Consider the following 17,775-nt stretch of genomic DNA (forward strand, 5'->3'; position numbering starts at 1 on the left):
TGAAAGTAAAACGTTCTCACCTCGTAAGACGTCCCAAGGAAACATTAGCAGCACATTTCAGTTTTCTTTTGGCCACAGCTATTACCGAAAGCATTCAAGAGGTGAAATCATTTATCACCCAGTGACAGACCACAAATTTCCAGTGCCTCCCCACGCTTCCCCCAACTTTACCAATGATTTCCCACATGACACTGTCCTGAAATCCAAGCAAGGTGGAACAATGCTGTTTCCTTAGCCAACACAGCCAATCGGTCCCCTTTAGCACAAAAGTGTTCCTGGATAAACACCGTTCTGTCCTATCCCTTTTCCCATCTTCCCCCATCTCCCTCTTCCTTCAAAATCCATTTTAAACACTTTTGGGCCAGTGAACTCAGAGCACCTTAACTGGGGCTGCCCAGGGCTCTCCCCTACACAAGGTCCACTGTTACCCCACTGAAACCTTTGCTAATGTGCCAGTAATTTTCCCCGTTATATTTTCAGAACGCTGGTGTCATGCGTTTGTTGGGCGCTGCAAGGGCAGGGCTGCTCCCCAAGGGAGGTGGGCCAGGAACGCAGGAGACCCCCAGCTAGCAGTGCAGGGGTCTCGCTGGCCACGAGTCAAGCGAGGCCAGCAGGACAGACCCAGAGATAGTGGCCAGGTCCAACCAGGAGTCAGGCCCACAGGGCAGCAGCACAGGAACGGGACAGGTCTCAAGACAAGCCAGGAAGCCAACCTGCAGGTCGGGGTTAAGGACAGGTCTAACGATCATTGGCAGGTCCACAGACACGAGGCAGGTCTGAGGTCAAGCTGGGAAATCAGTCCATGGGTCGGGGTCTGCATCAGGAGGGTCCACGGCCAGCCATGGGCATGACTAGGACTGTGACTGAGCTGGAGATCAAGAATCCTCTAACACAGCTCCAGCAGGGACTGAAAGCCACGTCTGAGCTTAAACAGAGCTCCTGGGACCAGTGGCGTGGGAGGAGAGCCCAGGTGAAGCTGGCCAGGGACAGTAAGGTATATTAGTGCCCTCAGGGCCCTGACGTTCTTCTCCCCAGCTGGCAGCATCAGTCCCACCACAGCCCATCCATCCAACATTGTGCCCGTTTTGACAGGGAACTGTTTGGTAGATTTGGACCTTTATCTAATTAACTTTGATTTTATCTCATTCTTGTTGCTTAATAGCTCTACATCCTCTTTCTCTACTCTTTTATTTGTACAGCTGAAGAACGTACCATTACTCCTCTTAACATTCTCAAGGTCTAGCGCAGCCAAATTTCTGGCAAATTGCATCTTACATTTATGATTTCAGATCCCCCTGATGCAGTTTTTTTTGCAGATGAATCTTAGTCTTTGTTCTTTGAGAGCTTTGCTTATTCCTCGAGGCCTGGGGACAACCGCGTCTGGGTTCCCTACCTGCAAGATTTCTGTTTTGCCAGGAATACATATTAGGGCAGGCTGCTGTAGCTTTGACTTAAAATATTCACTCAAAATTCCACCTCTGTTTTAACTCACTGAAGACAGTCAATTCCATTTACTTCACTACATTTTTCTTCTTTACCAAATATAAAAATCTAGACTTTATCTGTATCTTACACCATCATTTTCCAAAGCAACGTAACAGTATATGTTTCTCTCCTATCTCTGTTTCTGCACAGCCCATGCATCACACACGCTCCTGCCCTCAGCTTCCCTCTTCCCTCTCCCTTCCCCCGAAGCACAGACGTCCTGCTCTGGCCTCTCCTCGCCCACAGCAGCTCCTGGACTGACCAGATCACTTGGCTCAGCTTCTTTCTCTCCGTGCTCACGAGCCGGCACCTGTATTGCAAACACCTCCCCTTATCTCACTGGCCACCACCGTTCCCTCGGCAGAGGACAGCCTCTCCTCGGAGCAGGTCGCCTGCTTTACTGCTGCTTTCACCTGTCCACCCGCCCCCTCTCCTGCGTTCCTTTAGGCAAAGATACGTCAACATCTATCTGATTTTCCTCCTCTTGTACTAAAACTAGCGATGCAGATAGCAGCCTACCCAAATCACCCCCCTCATTTCTTGATTTAAACCACTCTGATTTCTGAGGGACCAGACGTTTGGGTAGAGCCCCTTCCCCGAGCGCTCCTTCTCTCAACGCTTCCAGTGGCTGAATGGCAGGTGACTGGGAACCACTGGGAACGACCCCTCGCCTGTGCCTGGGGCGTCACCACTCCAGGCAAAGGGCTCCAGCTGCAGCACGAGCTCCAGGGCCATGCGCCTCCTCCCCTCCTCGATGAGGCACATCAGGCAGCTCGCGCTCAGCGACCTGGTGCTCTCTAAACCCTGAGCTACATCGTCCTTGGGGACACGAGGAGGAGAGGAATGAGAGCTGGAGGTGGACATACACATGGGCTGGACATGCTGAAAAACGGTCGCTGACAAACCACCTCTTTCCGTTTCATTTTAGTCAGAGCCCCACATCATTCACACTGCGAAAGATCACCTTCCTACATCACTTGGAGACAGATCTTCAGTCTCTCGGGTAGTGGTGCAAGTGCTGCTCACCCATGGCACCTGTCACATCCCCTGGTGACACTCCACAGCACCTCTGCAAGCGTGAACGAAGCTCCAGGTGGCTGCTCAACAAGCCTGAGTGGGAGCAAAGTCCCTCCGGTCCAAAGCTCCACCAGTGCCTCTCCTCAGGGAGAGAACGACATTTCTGTGCAGAATCGCATGATGCAGCTTGAGATCGGAGCGGGGGCACTCCCACTGCCCAAAGGCAGGTCTACGCACCACCGTCTCATAATGGACCCAGAGACAGGGAGATGTGACCAGCCGGCATTTGCGTGCAGGCTCTTACACCCACAGGTCTCAGCCTGCCCGCAGCTGGGAGGACCACCTGAAGAGCTTGATCTGGTATGGGCAGAAAGACAAGGCCTCTTTCAACCACATGGGAGGCACAAACAGATTAACTTCTTGAATCCAACAGAAACGCCACACCACTTTAAGTAGAATATATGCTGTTAGCAGAGGTGCAGACAGGAATAAAAGTGGGTAACAAGTGATGGAATTGAGAGATAGAATTTGGACCTCCTCTCAGGATGTCAGGATGATACAAGGAGGATCAACTCTGTGGGAAGATGGGCAAAATCAGAGATCTCTGACTCAACAGGGCCAGAAGAAATACATCTGGAACAAATAGAAAGTCTGAGTTATTTAACAAAGAAACTCTGTTTAGGCCCCAAAGGACTTTAGCTCTACAGACAGGAGATATCTAAGGAGACTGGGAAGTGAGAAACTCAAGTTTCTGCCTTGGGGCCTGTAACAGAGGTGGGCAACAGGGCATCTTCCTTCAGAGTCAACAAGCACTGCAGTGTCTACCAATTGGGACCTGGGAGGGACGTGCTGACCCGGAGACACCCTTGGAGAAGAGCCTGGCTCATTTAGGTAGATCGATATGCAGCTCATGGCCTTTTCCCCAAAGCATGAAAATACATGCAGGATAAGGGAACATCCTAATACCGTCTCCAAAATGTCGACCCCAAAAGCTGCTCTCTCGGAATTTCAATGAAGATCATAATGAATTTCTGGAGCTGCTCTCATCCTTGTCACAGTCATCTTCAATCTGCTCCAACAAGAGACTAGTCAGGAATCTGCCATGCAACCCTGCTGTGTTCCTCAATCCATAGGAGATGTCCACAAGTCTGATGTGGCTTTGCTCCCCAGCGACGTATCATCAGGCCAAAGCCTTTCCACCAGTGCCCTGCCCAGTCAGCTGCTAGGCTATACTGGAACTCAGAAGATAGACACTTCTCTTTCTTTCATCTTGGTGAGAAGCGGCAGAGCAATGTCATGTCCATGCAGCTAAACCTTCTTCTGTGCACAAGCACCACAGCCTTATCCAAACTACCTTCTGCAAACAATCTGTGCCTGAAAACTGTGCCCGAGCTTTGTCTGGACAAGTAAAAGTCAGCAAACCCCAAAACCACGCCGGGGGACATGCCAACAACTAAACAGTATGGACAACTGGAGGAAAATGCTCATCCCTCTGCTCCAGCTTTAGTGTGAAAGCACCATCTGTTCTTCACATTTCACTACACATCTCCAATTTAACCCAAACACGTAGCATCCTCCAAGAAAGCACCCAGCAAAACCAAAAGGCTTATAAGCCACGTTGATTAGTCTCTTCTCTTTTTTATTCAGCATCTTAAGAGGACAGCCCCTGCCCGCTGGCATGGCTCCAGAGCACAGCTCCAAAGCAGCACGAGACAGAGGGAGGAAGGTGGGACCTTCTCAGTGGAAATCCCAACTCATCAGCCCTAATCACCCCTGAAAAAGGAGGAATATCCCATTCAAATCTTCACTGGCATCAAGGGTTTCCCACCAGCACAACAGAAACACATTTCCTTCACTTCCATCGGGCACAGCTGAGCTCACAACACGGGAGAGCGCGAAGACGGGAGCGAGCAGCGCAGTGGGACGAAGCACGCATGAAGAGAACTCGAAGAACACGAACGAGCACTGGGAACACGAGCTGGAACTGCAGACCGGAGAGCCAACAGCTGAACCACCTCAGAGGTGGGGGGAGGAAAGCCCTGCAGGTTCGCAGTGCTACCCGTGGAGTTCTGCTCCCACCACACCCTCCACGGCCACAAGACCAGGGACGGACGTGCAGGTGTCCCAGAGCACCCATGACGTGCCACAACCTCCTCACAGCGCACGCAGAGTTAGCGGCTCACTTACGGAATCCGAGCATCCTGCTGAGGAGATGCCTGAGGGCGCCAACACGTACACTTGACACTCAGGAAGGACTGGGATTACAGCAAAGAAAAGACTTTCTAAGTGGGTTCAGGCTTCCAGAAACTACTTAAAACTAGTTGTTGTGCTGAACAGAGAACTGTATTTTTTTTATTTTCTTTTCTCTTCCACAACTTTGTTTCCAGCTTCGCAATCTCACTGCCCAGAATCCAGCTGTGTGAATTTCAAAGCTCATTGAATACGCAAAGTGAACTTCACTGAATCTGTCAAATCAGGGACACTTCTCTCCTAAGCAATACATTGGAAAAAAATAATCCAGATGTTCTTTTCAGTTGCTTTACACTGGGACAAATTCAGGCGTGTTTCCTACTCAGTCCTCAGGCTGGAGAGGAACGCTGCCCGGGCAGGCGTCCGTGACAAGGGGAAGCTGTGGTGATACAGCCCACGACAGCAGGAGACCCATTAAGCCACGGTGACCTCCAAGAACACCGTACTGTTTGGCACAGCTCCCCCTGACACCACTGTCCTCCAGGAACAGCAAATTCCCCTTAGGCAGTGGCTGGCGCTGGAGACGGAGACACAGGCGTGCCAGGGCTGAGTCACAGCCACTTTTTATATTTTCTGTTGGACTAGAACAAACACATGCAAATTACTGTTTTCTTTTGAAGTCTCCTAAAACGTAAAGCGGGGTTGGAGGTTCAGATCAACAGTCACACTCTCCTGCTCCATCACCCACTGTCACCTGCAGAAGACCCTGCCACTGCAGCGATGGCCGCAGGAGGGACCGAAGATGGCTCTCCTCGCGACAGTCCCACACGCTTGCCACGGACCAGCCTGTCTGCTACTGGATGCTAATGCACCCCGTAGCGTGAACTAACACCTTGAGATACAATTCTGCAGGTGCATCCATCGCCCATCGCAAAGAACGGGCAAACTCAGAGACTGCGAGAAATTTAGAATGAATAATTCTGAGTGCCTGTGACTGTCCAGTGTGTCTGCTGAGACACTCAGACGTAAGAAAGCGGCTTACCTTGCCGTGGATCATACTGTCGCATCTGCACCTCCTCAACGCATTCTGCCGGGAACCAACCAGTCCTTCCTTTCACGGTTCCTTCCCAAAAGCCACCTTCGCCAATACTCAGCACTGTGGGGAGAAAGAAAGAGGTAAGTGAGGATGAGCAGGGCTCCAGAAAAAGGGACTGCCAGAATGACCGTCATATGGTGTTAACGCAGGGGAAACACAAAAGGGCAGAGCACAGAAAATTTGTCTGGGGTCAGGCGTGGTCTGGAGGAAGAAAGCACCTCAACCAGCCTTCAAAAGCTTCTTTCATGTCCATAAGAAGAGAGACAGCGTAGACAGTGGCCTTCATGCAGCCATGTGCTGCGAAAATGGAACAGCAAATTGGTAGCACCCATCTTTGTAAGAAGGGTTGTTAACGGGGCACCCAGCCATAACACGGGCTTTGGTGAAACCATTTCCTGGAAAGATGCCACCTACGTAACTTCTGACATCCCCAGAGCAACGTAGACATCACTGCCCCACACGGAAAACGAGACGCAGAGAGGGAAAGAAACTGGCCAAGGCGACAACGCGAGTCACTCTGAGAAGGGGGGTGTCCTGCCTGGCCCGTGTTCAAAACCCAAGAGCTGTTTCACTCCAAATGACACAGCAAACAGGAAGGTACTTCACTGCCACAGCAAAATTCTCCCAACCCATTAAGCCTTGTTTTCACTTGCTCAAAGCTTAGAGAAACGGAAAGGAAGTCTTGAAACGTGCTCTGAAGCTCAAATGAATTCAGAGTCAAGGAGATTTTAACGGAGAATCACATCAGGAGCGTCCTCATTAAACCAGGGAACTACCAGCCTGAGCTGCCCACCGACTGCCAGCTGAAAGGACGGCTTCCAGGTGGCCGGGGGACAAACCACCCAACAGCTACAGACAAACCCAGCACTTCTTATTACACCTGAAGAACGAACGGGGGCCCAAAGCAGACCACCCCACACAGTTCGAGGTTACCAAGCAGTCTGAGGTTTCAGAAATAAACGAAAACCATTGCCAGCAAACGTACGTTTGATGTCAGCTGTCATCTCCCAGTTCCCTGCGACTGGATCCCCCACACCTTATGCTAGCAGGCTCTGCAAGAAAGATCCTGATCGTTTTGGGACATTTTAAAAAGCATCGTCTGTGACCATTCCATTTCCTATGGCCACAGAAAAAACCACTTTCATTCCCACAGCACCCAAGAGAACAGAAATGCACACAACGCAAGAGAGAAAAAAGGGAAGCGAGAATCATTACCGATCTTTCCAGACGCTCCCCATTTACGTATTATATCCAGGGTGTGCAGATACTACCCCTATTTTATCCAGAGAACAGCTGATGTGCACCTCTCGCTTGAGTTCAAGCACTTACAAGGCCAATTAATTGCACCACCCTGATCCCAGCCAGCGGGGAAGGAGAGCAGGTACATCGCGTCCAGGTGACCGTGGCTCACGCTTCCCTAACTCTGTAACACAGTGGTCTCCGGAACAGATTGTGAATTAATGTTAGATGTAGTCTATGGAACGCTATAGATCACGAGAAACTGTTGTACATCACCCAAAAGTGATAAGGTTTTGATACATCCTTTGGAGAAGACGACGGTGTAGCATTTGTATCGGCAGTTCGACATCTAGACAAAAACTACACAGAAGAGTCAGCATCCCGGGGTCCCTGCAGGCAACGATCTCAAAAGCATTCCCTCAGTGTTACCTGCATAATGAGTTCTTAAAAACAAGCCCCCAACATCAAGAGACCCCCTTGGTTAGCATGGAGACGGGGGGTTTCCTGGGACTTGCTTTGAAACTTCAGGAGCCGTTCCAAAACCCCTCAGTGCGGAGAGGGGACGTGAAACTGGACTCTTAAGCTCCCCCCCAAGCCCCTGGACAGCAGGAGATGGAAAAGGCTGACGTCGGGTCTATGTTAAACTTGCAGCATCTTATCTTGTGTTTTTTCCCTGTGTCTGTTTCTCCAGCTTTGTCATCATAACTTAACCTTGGGGCTTGGATAGAAGAAACTTCATCTTCATTTTGAGCTTGCCTGCGATCTGAAACGTACTCAAGTGAATTCGGCAGTCAAAGAGAGAGCTGCTTCTCCCAGCGGCAGAGACCGCAGGTTTGCAGACAAGTCTGGGGACCCGACCCAGCACAAAGGCAGCGGTGACCTTGGAGGCTGCTGGATGGTCCCTCCAGCCACCAGGCAGGACCCCGTAAAAGATGAGGAACCTCCCGTGGCAGATTAGGGCCAGGGAAATGCTGGGAGGGCTGGAGCCCCTCTGCTGGGGGGACAGGCTGAGAGAGCTGGGGGGGTTCAGCCTGGAGAAGAGAAGGCGCCGGGGAGACCTTCCAGTCCCTAAAGGGGCTCCAGGAAAGCTGGGGAGGGACTCTGGCTCAGGGAGGGGAGCCATGGGAGGAGGGGGAAGGGTTTTACACTGGAAGAGGGGAGATTGGGATGAGATATTGGGAAGAAATCCTTTGCTGTGAGGGGGGTGAGCCCCTGGGCCAGGTTGCCCAGAGAAGCTGTGGCTGCCCCATCCCTGGAGGGGTTCAAGGCCAGGTTGGACGGGGCTTGGAGCAACCTGGGCTGGTGGGAGGTGTCCCTGCCCAGGGCAGGGGGTGGCACTGGGTGGCCTTTAAGGTCCCTTCAACCCAAACTGTTCTATGATTCTATTCTATGATCCTATGATTACCAAAAAGGCCCTCTGGCAAAGGGGTGACAGTGATGAGGCAACCAGCGAGCACAGGGAAACCCTACTGTCCCGTTCTCCTCCGTCTGCACTGCAACCGGGCAGAAGGAACAGAGCTGACCAGCAGTTACTCAGCTTTACACGCAAGAAACCACCAAGCAAATGAGACCACTGGTACGACGCGATCCCCAGCGCCGGATCTTCGGTCCTCGGTAGTAATAGCTCTCAAGATAGAGTCTGGCAATAACAAACTTTGTACCACAAGGCTATGCAAGTATCCTGTGGCTGCACGTGGTGTCGGAGCCACACAAACAGCAGTTACTGCTCGTCTTCACCACAGCACAAGGATTCTGCACAATTCCCAGGATCCCGTTGCTCCTCGCTTTTTCACCCATCACCTCAGAACGTGCCGGGCACTCTGCAGAATGCACAGACGTGCCTGGTTTGGAAGGGTGAGCTCCCACTCCCAAAACGCCATCCTCTCAGGTCACCTCCCCGTGGAGACACTTCCACCCGCAGCTGAAGAGGGCGAGGCGTCTCTCCTGAAGGGCGTCGAGGGCCGTGGAGCCAGCACGCTTGGCTCCTCTCTCCTGATCCACTGCAGCACGGGGAGGCAGGAGCACGTGCTCAAAGGACCACACTGCTGCCTGTCACCTCTGTGTCACCCTGCTGTCCCCCTCGACCCCCGGGGTCCCTCCCCACACCTCCTTCGGTGCTCACGCGTGTCAGCTGCACTGCGTTCTGCCCCAGCTGGAAACCTCTACACAAATCCCCGTGTAACCAGCTCTCTTCACCAGCGCAGTGGTGCGTGGTGCCTTCCAAGTCAAAGACCGCTGAGGAAAATGGGTTCTTTTCTCTTTTCCTGTCCTGATCCAAAATACCAGCAGCCCCAGCCACGCAGGAGTCCTCGTGATCATGGTACTTCCACCGAGGCCAACGCCACCAGGAACTCGCTCCTGCTGCTCCGCGCGTTCACCGCCCGCCCCGGGCTGGGAGGCAAAGTGGCCCTTCCCTTCCCAGTAAGGCAGCAAGCGCCAGTGCTGGGACGTCAGGCTTAACTCCCAGTGGGCAGATTTATGGGACTTTCAGCTCAGGAAAAAAGAATCTGTGGTTACGCACGCGGCAGCACAGCCTGCCCCCGACATGGAGCACAGTCCTACTGCCAGGCTGGGATTTCTGCTGCTGCTAACCGAGTGGACAACTCTTTTTTTTTAATTAGTTAACAAACACCTGAATTCCTACAGTATTCGACATCCCGACTGGCAGAAGGCACAGACACATCCACACTCTGCCACGTGCTGTCACCTTCCCGATCCAGCTCCCTCCCAACACTTCACAGACAGCATCAGATTCATCCCTGCCCCCATCGCCTTAGTGCCCATATGTCATTCACAGCTAAATCCAAACACCAGAGTTATTAATAAATTAAGCTCTGCTCCATGCCAGCCAAAGCAAATTCCCCAAAGATGAGGAACTTCTCGATTGCCTGTATCTATGCATTACTCCTATAGGAAGCAAGGGAAAAACAAACAAACGAGCCAGCCTGATTTACAAGCCGAACAGGAGACTCATTTCAGTCTCTCCTCCAGATCTTCTCTTGAGATGCAAATGCTCCTGCTCTCCAAAGGTTAGGATGTTGTCACAATTTGGAATGCACCCAAATCCCGTACCTTATTTCCCACTGCTCTCGTCCATGCTTTAGCAGCTCTGCTAACACTTCCCAACAGAAAATTTCCCTTTTCTAGTGTATTTGTATTTCCAAATTCCAAACAAGCCCTTTGTGGAGGAGAACTCATCCAGCTCTCCAGAGCCTTCTGTTCCTGTGTTCTTACGCTTGGCTCTTCAGTCCCATAGTACTCCTTTTTAATATTCGCTACTGCTTGAGGACTGGAAGGACTGAAGTTTCAGCCCGTCTGGCATCAAGCTGAACACAGATTTTAAGGTAACAGCAAACTGAGTCTATGCTAACGAAAGGGAAAATTTAAATTTATCCGTATTTGACCAGTTTGTCTCTGAGGATGTTACATGAGACAACATAAAAACCTTGCTCAAGTCAACATAAAAAACACCCACTGCTCTCCCCTCATCCAAGCTCGTTGCCTCACTGCAGAAGGCTCTCGGCTTGGTTCAGCAGGATTTCCCCTCCACAAATCCATGCTGGCTACTCCCAGTCACCACCTTGCCCTTCATGTGTTTGGAAATGGTTTCCAGGCTTAGTTCCTCCATCACCTTCCCAGCGATCAAGACGAGACTCACCAGCCTGGAGTTCCCCACACTCTCCTCCTTGTCCTTCTCGAAGACAGGAGTGGCATTTGCTTTCTTCCAGTCACCAGGAACCTCCTGACCACCGTGACCTTTCAAAGATGATGCAGAGTGGCCTGGCAACGCCATCAGCCAGCTCCCTCAGCACTCACCTGTGCATCTCATCAGGCCCCACGTCCCATTTGTTTAAATGTTCCCTAGCCTGACCCTCCTCCACTGAGGGTATGCCTGCCTTACCATGGACTATCCTACTGCTCTCAGGGACCTGGGACTGCTGAAGCCTGGTCTTACCAATGAAGGCTAAGATGAAGAAGGTAGGTACCTCAGCCTCAGTCAGCTCATTCAAACGTTTCTTGCCATATAAACATGCAACTTCTTCAGAAACGAGGTATGGAAAGCATGAGCTTTGGGCTGGCATGGAGAAGACCAGATGGGTGCCAAGGAACTCTGAAGGAACTCACGCCCGGCACACCGAAAGGACAGCACTCAAAGCAGCAGCTTGGATTCAGCTGGACTTCAGCAGGGGTTGACTTGACATGTGGATGTCACCTCTCAGCAGTCCTTCCAGGTGTCTCCTGACAAGTCACTCCAACAGCCTGTTTCATTTTCTTCTGCAAAGTCAGGCCCTTCTCCTTCGGCACCAGGCTCAGAGCTCCCTGTGAGCCCCCCTTGCCCGTGACAGCCCTCCTCTCCCACGGGGGCCTTAGGCAGACTGGGCAACACCACAGCGGTCAAGAAGAAGCTGGCACTGACAGGAGGAGAGAAATAAACGGTCTACTGAGGCCTACAAATCATTGATGCAAGCTGGGCGACTCATACACACAACCATCAGCTCTGAAGGTCACTGGTGATTTGAATAGCTATAAAGATGGTAATGAGGCATATACCGAGTCGTGTTGGGATGTGCACATGAAATGCTTAAATACGCTTTGAAGAAACTAACAAACAAGACATGCTAGGAAAAAATTTCTTTAATGAAGGAAGTCATAGCCAATCAACTCTGGACCCCAGACCCCAGCCAGTCAAGTCCCACGGCAGTTTCCCAGTGTGGTGCTATGCTGCTGTTTGCTCCATGGCCTGACCAAGGAAGCCCAAGTGACCGGCACATTCTCGAGCTGGGTTTGCCCGCAAGGACCCTCTAACCTGCTGCTGCAGGACTCCGGAGAAAAAGCCCACAGCAGCTGCTGAATTCACCTTGGCTTTCTCTCAACCCCTGCTGAGGGTTCTCTGCCTGGGTCCCTCTCCACTCTTACAGCAAATGCAGACATTCCTACGTTCCCCTTTGAGGCACAAATCCACCTTCCACCACTGTTCTACCATGGACCTGACCCTACTTTCCCCCACCCCCTTCACAGCCCTTACTCATCTCCAAACATGCCTTCCAGGCCATCTTCTGCTGCCTCCTACATACCCCACCGCACCTCCAAACCTCTCCCTTGGAGAATCCACTGTAGCATTCTTCAGGTCTTGTGGAAAATTCCTTTCGGAAATGACGCTTATGGACCCCAGCCAGCTGCAAATGACAAAGCAGTTGTCCTGACCAAAGACTATGCTTTTTGCCCTTGCGTTCCTTCCATTCATTTCAATCCCATTTAACCCTTAAAGCCTACATACAGAACCAGCTCAGCAGTGTCAGGTGTTGAAGACCACCCCCTTGCACCCCATATTTGCTTTGCCGGCTGTTCTACTGTTTGACTCTACAGCCTGCAGTTGCAGGATCTGGTCCTGCCTCTTCTCTGTTGCCCAGCACAAAGCAGGTCTCCAACCTGACAGGACTCTAGATGATACCAAGATTTGCCTTCCACAGGGGCTAGCAGTGTCACATGGGCTAGCTGGGACTTCAAAACCCTTTATTTTGTTCCTACCGCCTCTGTTCCTTTTGAAGATCCTATTTCCCTTTGCTTCACAGGTTCCAAGACCAAAAGAAACAAAAAAAAAAGAAAAACAACCCCAACGCATAGTGGCCGTGGGCTTTCCCCTTCTCGAGTCCCCTACGTACTGACATGTGATGGCTCCTTCCCAGAGTAATCCCAGAAGTTGCCTTCTCACACAGTCTCTCAGATACAGATGTGCCCCACTTTGATTTATTATTTTTTCCTCCCGATTAGAAATGTCACTCCTGGCACCCAAGCTGCTCATCTATTCATGAGGCTGGGCTCGGGCCAACCCTTGTCTCATTCACCGCTTGAGCAGAATCTTCCTCCTTGGCTCTGTCTCGCAAGAAATTTCCCTCTCCCGCTCTGCTGGTGCAGGGATCCCTCTGGCCCATGCTGGGGCCGCAGCAGCCCCTGGCCCAGCTCCCGCCGTGTTTGTTTGCTCATGAGCCACAGTCCCCGTCCTGCTCTGAGGAAGACAGGATCTCTCTTCAGCACCAGAGGGTTTCCCGTAAAAGGGATGCACTGCCATGTTCCTCCTGCTAGGCTCTCCATGGTGAGTCCCACAGACGACAGCGTGCCCGGAGCGCAGCACAGCCCGCGGAGCGCTCCCGCTCCAGGTCTCGCTTGAGACGCTGCAGGATGCAGCCAACTGGAGCTCTGGGTCCCGTTCTGGGCTCCCCGGTTCCAGAAGGATGGGGAACTGATGGAGAGGGGACAGCAAAGGGCTACCAAGATGCTGAGGGGACTGGAACCCCTCTCTGATGGGGAAAGGCTGAGGGATTTGGGTCTCTTCAGTCTGGAAAAAAGACGGCTGAGGGGGGACCTTATCAACGCTGACAAATACTGAAAGGGGGGGTGTCAGGAGGATGGGGCCAGGCTCTTGTCAGTGGTGCCTGGAGACAGGACAAGGGGTAACGGGCACAAACGTGACCATGGGAAGTTCCACCTAGACAGGAGGAGGAACTTCTTTGCTGTGAGGGTGGCAGAGCCCTGGCAGAGGCTGCCCAGAGAGGTGGGCGAGTCTCCGTCTCTGGAGACATCCCAAACCCCCTGGACGCGTTCCTGTGCCACCTGCTGTGGGTGACACTGCTCTAGCGGGGGGTGGGACTGGGTGATCTCCAGGGGTCCCTTCCAACCCTATGGTTCTATGATTCTATGAACTGCATCTGCATGGGCTCAGCTTGAACCTGGGCTGCCCACAGACCACATGTGCCTTTGCAGTCAGTATCTTTTAAGAAATGTTTTGGTCACTATTCCCACCTAAAGCCGTTACTACAAGGAGAGATGAGAACTTGACCAGGATCCACCCAGGGAACGGGCCCTGGGTGGGTCTCTCCCAAGGGCTACCTATAGGGTCACCCATGAGCCCTGTGGGAAGGTCTCCAGCTGGCAGCGTCAAGCAGCGGGTGTTGGAGACCCGAGCCCACCCTGGGGGCCTCTCCGCACTCACAACAGTGGTGCCACAGTGGTTTTCTCCAACACACCCATCCATTTATTACCCCTGTTCCCAGATGAAGACACGCGATGGGTGCGTACCAGACCTGTGGACCAGTTCCACGTACAGGCCAGCTCTCGCGCCGGGAGGTCCCACTTGCACATTTTCCTTTTGTGACCCCAGAGCTAACGACACAGACTCAGAAGTTCCTAACACACTGCACCCATCATCTATTCCAGAACATTAAAATCAAACAAACAAGCGATTTCACCGCCAAGCGCGTGACTGCAGTCCGCACTGACAGCGCTGCCAAGTCCCCGATGAGGGGAGAAGCTGAGCGGACCCCGGCTATCCCAATGCAGCTACTGCCGTACACAAACGTGACTTCCAGTTCAGATTCTGCTGTGCTGGGGACAAGTTAGCACACAAAGATAAATAACAACTTAAAGGGCAACAAGGAAAACCCTGCAGGCCCTGCTTCCTGGTGCGTATCACCTGTAATTTCATTTTTCACGGGCTTTCTCATACCACCCCCTCCCCCCCAGCTCTGCTTACCGTCCCTTCGGACCCCCACGCTGAACTCTGCTGAGGTCCCTCACACGTAACTCACCACCAGGGTTTCCCACTTGCTCTAACGGTGCCGTCGGATCCCGATTCCCGAGCAGCGCCCCAGTTCCCTGCCCTTCCCAGCACTCCTCTGCAAGCGGCACGGGCAGCGTCTGAGGACAGTTCTGGTCCTCCCTGGGACCCTCCCTAATGCTCCAGCACAAACCTGCTTATCACAGCTCTCTCTGGGCCACTCCGGCTCCATTCGGACTTGCCCTTTCCTCCACTGACTGCGAGACACGGGACCCCGGTGCGTTCCCTTCGATCCCCCCACCGCAGCTCCCCGTCAGCCGCGCTCAGGCACTGCCGTGTCCTTGGGAGCTGTCACGGCCAAATTCCTGGATAACAGGTCAATTTAGTTTCAGCCCCCTGAGGGGCAGAAAAACATCAGAATTCACATTTTATGTCCTGAGCTACAAACAAGGGACAAAGCCATTCTGCTTGTTTTATCTATGAAATGACTACCAGGAAGCCACTGGGGGACAGATACCGAACCCGAACCAAGAGACTTCGAGCCCCGAGGCAAGGCGGATGGCAGAACCCAGGGGCATCGCACCGCGCCTTTGCAACAGGCAGCACAGCGACGGGCGCTGACACCCAGAGAGGGGCATCAGAGACCATCCCCGGCCACCCTGATGGAGAGGACACCCTGAAGCTACTCTGACCATGAGAGATGTCCTCAAGGGTGAGGGAGAAAGGCAGAGGCAGCGTTCCTGCTTCTCTCACACCTGACGCATGACTGCAAGCGGCATACCTGCAGTGCTCGGTAATCCACGAGGGTGACCAGTTGGGACCCTGGTGCCGATGGCACCACTGCTGTCCCTATGGCACCAGGCTTCAGGGCTTCCTAAATCCCCAGGCACGCAGGATTACTTGCAGGTCCAGATTAGCTACAATACGCAGCTGCCAAGCGTGGCTGAAGCCGTAAGCTCGACTGCATTGCTAAGATCTTGTTCCAGTTTATACCCAAGCCGTCCCCAGCAGAGGTGGTCCCCGGCAGATGTCTCACAAGCAAAGACGAACTCCAGAAGGCTACAAATTGAAAAGCCGTGGAACAGGTACCCTGACCTCACCCCATGACGAGATGCACATCACATCGTGGGAACAGCACCACCACACACTTGTAATCCAAGATCGAGTCAAGAGGAACCGGGTACTACAGTCGTACACGGGTCTCTAGGCTGTTTTATTCCAAAATCATTTCCCAGCAAACACGTGAACATTGCCTCAACTTGTGCAACAACTCCATGTCCTCGACAACCTCATGCGTAACCTGGGTATTAAACAAAGCACCCACACCTGTTTGAGGCTAACGTGGAGATGACACGGTCTCTCAACCATGTTTTTCACTTCCGAGCCGCTGCCGTACCAGGGACCCAGAAACAGGGAAGCTGCCAGAACCGTGCCGACAGCACAGTTTTGCTCAATGTCAGCCGTAAATTACTGTTGCCGAGCTCTCAAAAATCATCAGCAACTGACCCGTTTTTTGGTCAAGTCCCTCATCTGAGCAGCAGTATCGCGCTGTGACCTTCACTTCATTCCAGAGCTTATCAGGCTCCGAGTTTCTTCCTATTATTGTTTTCCCACACTAGGAAAGGTTTCTCCTCCCTTCCATTGAATTTGCCCGTGTCTATACTGAGACATACTCAAAACTGGAAGTAAGCCGAGCGATGTAAAGTTTCTCATGGCCTTCAACCCTGTGCTCGGAGCCCAGTTAGCTCCCGGCTCAACCCCAACCCCCCGCACACTGCCCAGGGGCAGGCACACACTCCGGTAAGCCCAAGCTCGTGCACGGGCTACGTATGCTCAGGTGCACAACTACTCACGCTCTTGACACCCAGATCCCAGGAGTGTTTGTGAACCAACGGCAGCAGTACCCTCCTTCCAGAAGCAGCCCACCAGTTGTGTCCCCCAGATCCTGGGAATGTTGGGCCTGGGAAGGCACAGTCTCTGGTACCAGCACAACGGGGCTACAGCCTTCCGAACTCCCAGCGCCGGGGGGACTCCTAAACCCCGTCATCTGATGAAGTTCACAGACCCCTGAAGGGTCAAGCCGTAAAATCCAAGGCACTTCTAGAGTCAGCGAGCCCGCGGTGTATGCCACAACAGCCCAACTTTTCACTCTGCACAGCTGCTTTATTTGTTATGAAATTAAAATGCAATTATAAAAGCTGATTTTAAATGCCCCATCAAATTAATAAACTGGCTGCATACAATCCATCTGGCAGATGTTGCAGGGTCCTTTCATCACAACAACAGATTTCACTTGGGTTTATTAACAAAAAACCAAGGGAGAGGCAAGTTGGCAGTTAAAGAAATTAAGGAAAATAGGAAAGATTCATATGGGGGCCCCCTGATGAGCAGAAAAAACGGTTTGTCCAGCAGCCTCATAACCTTCCACTGAAATGCTCTGAGGCGGCTTTTGACCCTGGTTACACTTGAACAAGCCTTCACAGACACTACTTGCTCCTTTACTGACAACGGATGAGAAGCCAGAGCCTGCATGCGGCATGGGAATGGAGCCCTCCCGTCAGTCAGGCGTGGAGACAGAGGTCTTCCACTCCAAAAACGCATCCCCCATCCCCCTGAATACACCTGCGCCGACACGGACCTCAAAACACGCCGCAGAACTCTGCATGGACAACGAGCTGTTCCCCATTGCCCATGAACAGAAGCACAACCCAGTGCAATTGTGATTCATCAAGGAAAGCATTTTGCTCTCCAACGGGAAGCTCTACATATATCCCAAGGCTGGACCCTCTCCCAGCCCTCACATGCGCGTAATTCTCCCTAACGAGGGCACTCCACACTTCTCCCTGCTGTAGACCCCAGCAAGTCTGCTGTCGAAGCATTACCTGCCTTAGAGGCCCTACACCACTGGGGAGAGAACTTCCACCCATTTCTTGCAGTTTGCAGGTGCTCTCCATGACCAGAGACAGATTAATCTTAGCAGAGACCTGGACCAAAAACCCATCAGTGAAAAAGATCAGTTTAGGACAGCTTCAGAGTCTACCATGCACCTTTACTCTTGCAGCAGAATAATGTTTTCCCCTCAAATAAAGAAGACAACATAGAAGCTGAAGAATTCCTGCCTCTGAACTTCTCTTTCCTTTAATCACAGTAGGGGCTAAGGTAGCAAGTAAGAGCACAAATATTCAGACCATAC

General features: G+C 52.3%; 1 protein-coding gene across 4 annotated transcripts in view; it reads right to left on the reverse strand.

The window, feature by feature from the left end:
* SHANK3 (SH3 and multiple ankyrin repeat domains 3) overlaps window positions 1-17,775 on the reverse strand; it is a 383,847-nt gene that overhangs the window by 145,297 nt on the left and 220,775 nt on the right. For all 4 annotated transcript variants that reach the window (XM_054200170.1, XM_054200186.1, XM_054200177.1 and 1 more), the window contains one exon: window positions 5,735-5,848. In XM_054200170.1, coding sequence (XP_054056145.1) covers window positions 5,735-5,848 — 114 coding nt within the window. The remainder of the gene's footprint in view (window positions 1-5,734; window positions 5,849-17,775) is intronic.

The sequence above is a fragment of the Rissa tridactyla genome, chromosome 1, assembly GCF_028500815.1.
Source record: "Rissa tridactyla isolate bRisTri1 chromosome 1, bRisTri1.patW.cur.20221130, whole genome shotgun sequence".
Classification (NCBI taxonomy): domain Eukaryota; kingdom Metazoa; phylum Chordata; class Aves; order Charadriiformes; family Laridae; genus Rissa; species Rissa tridactyla.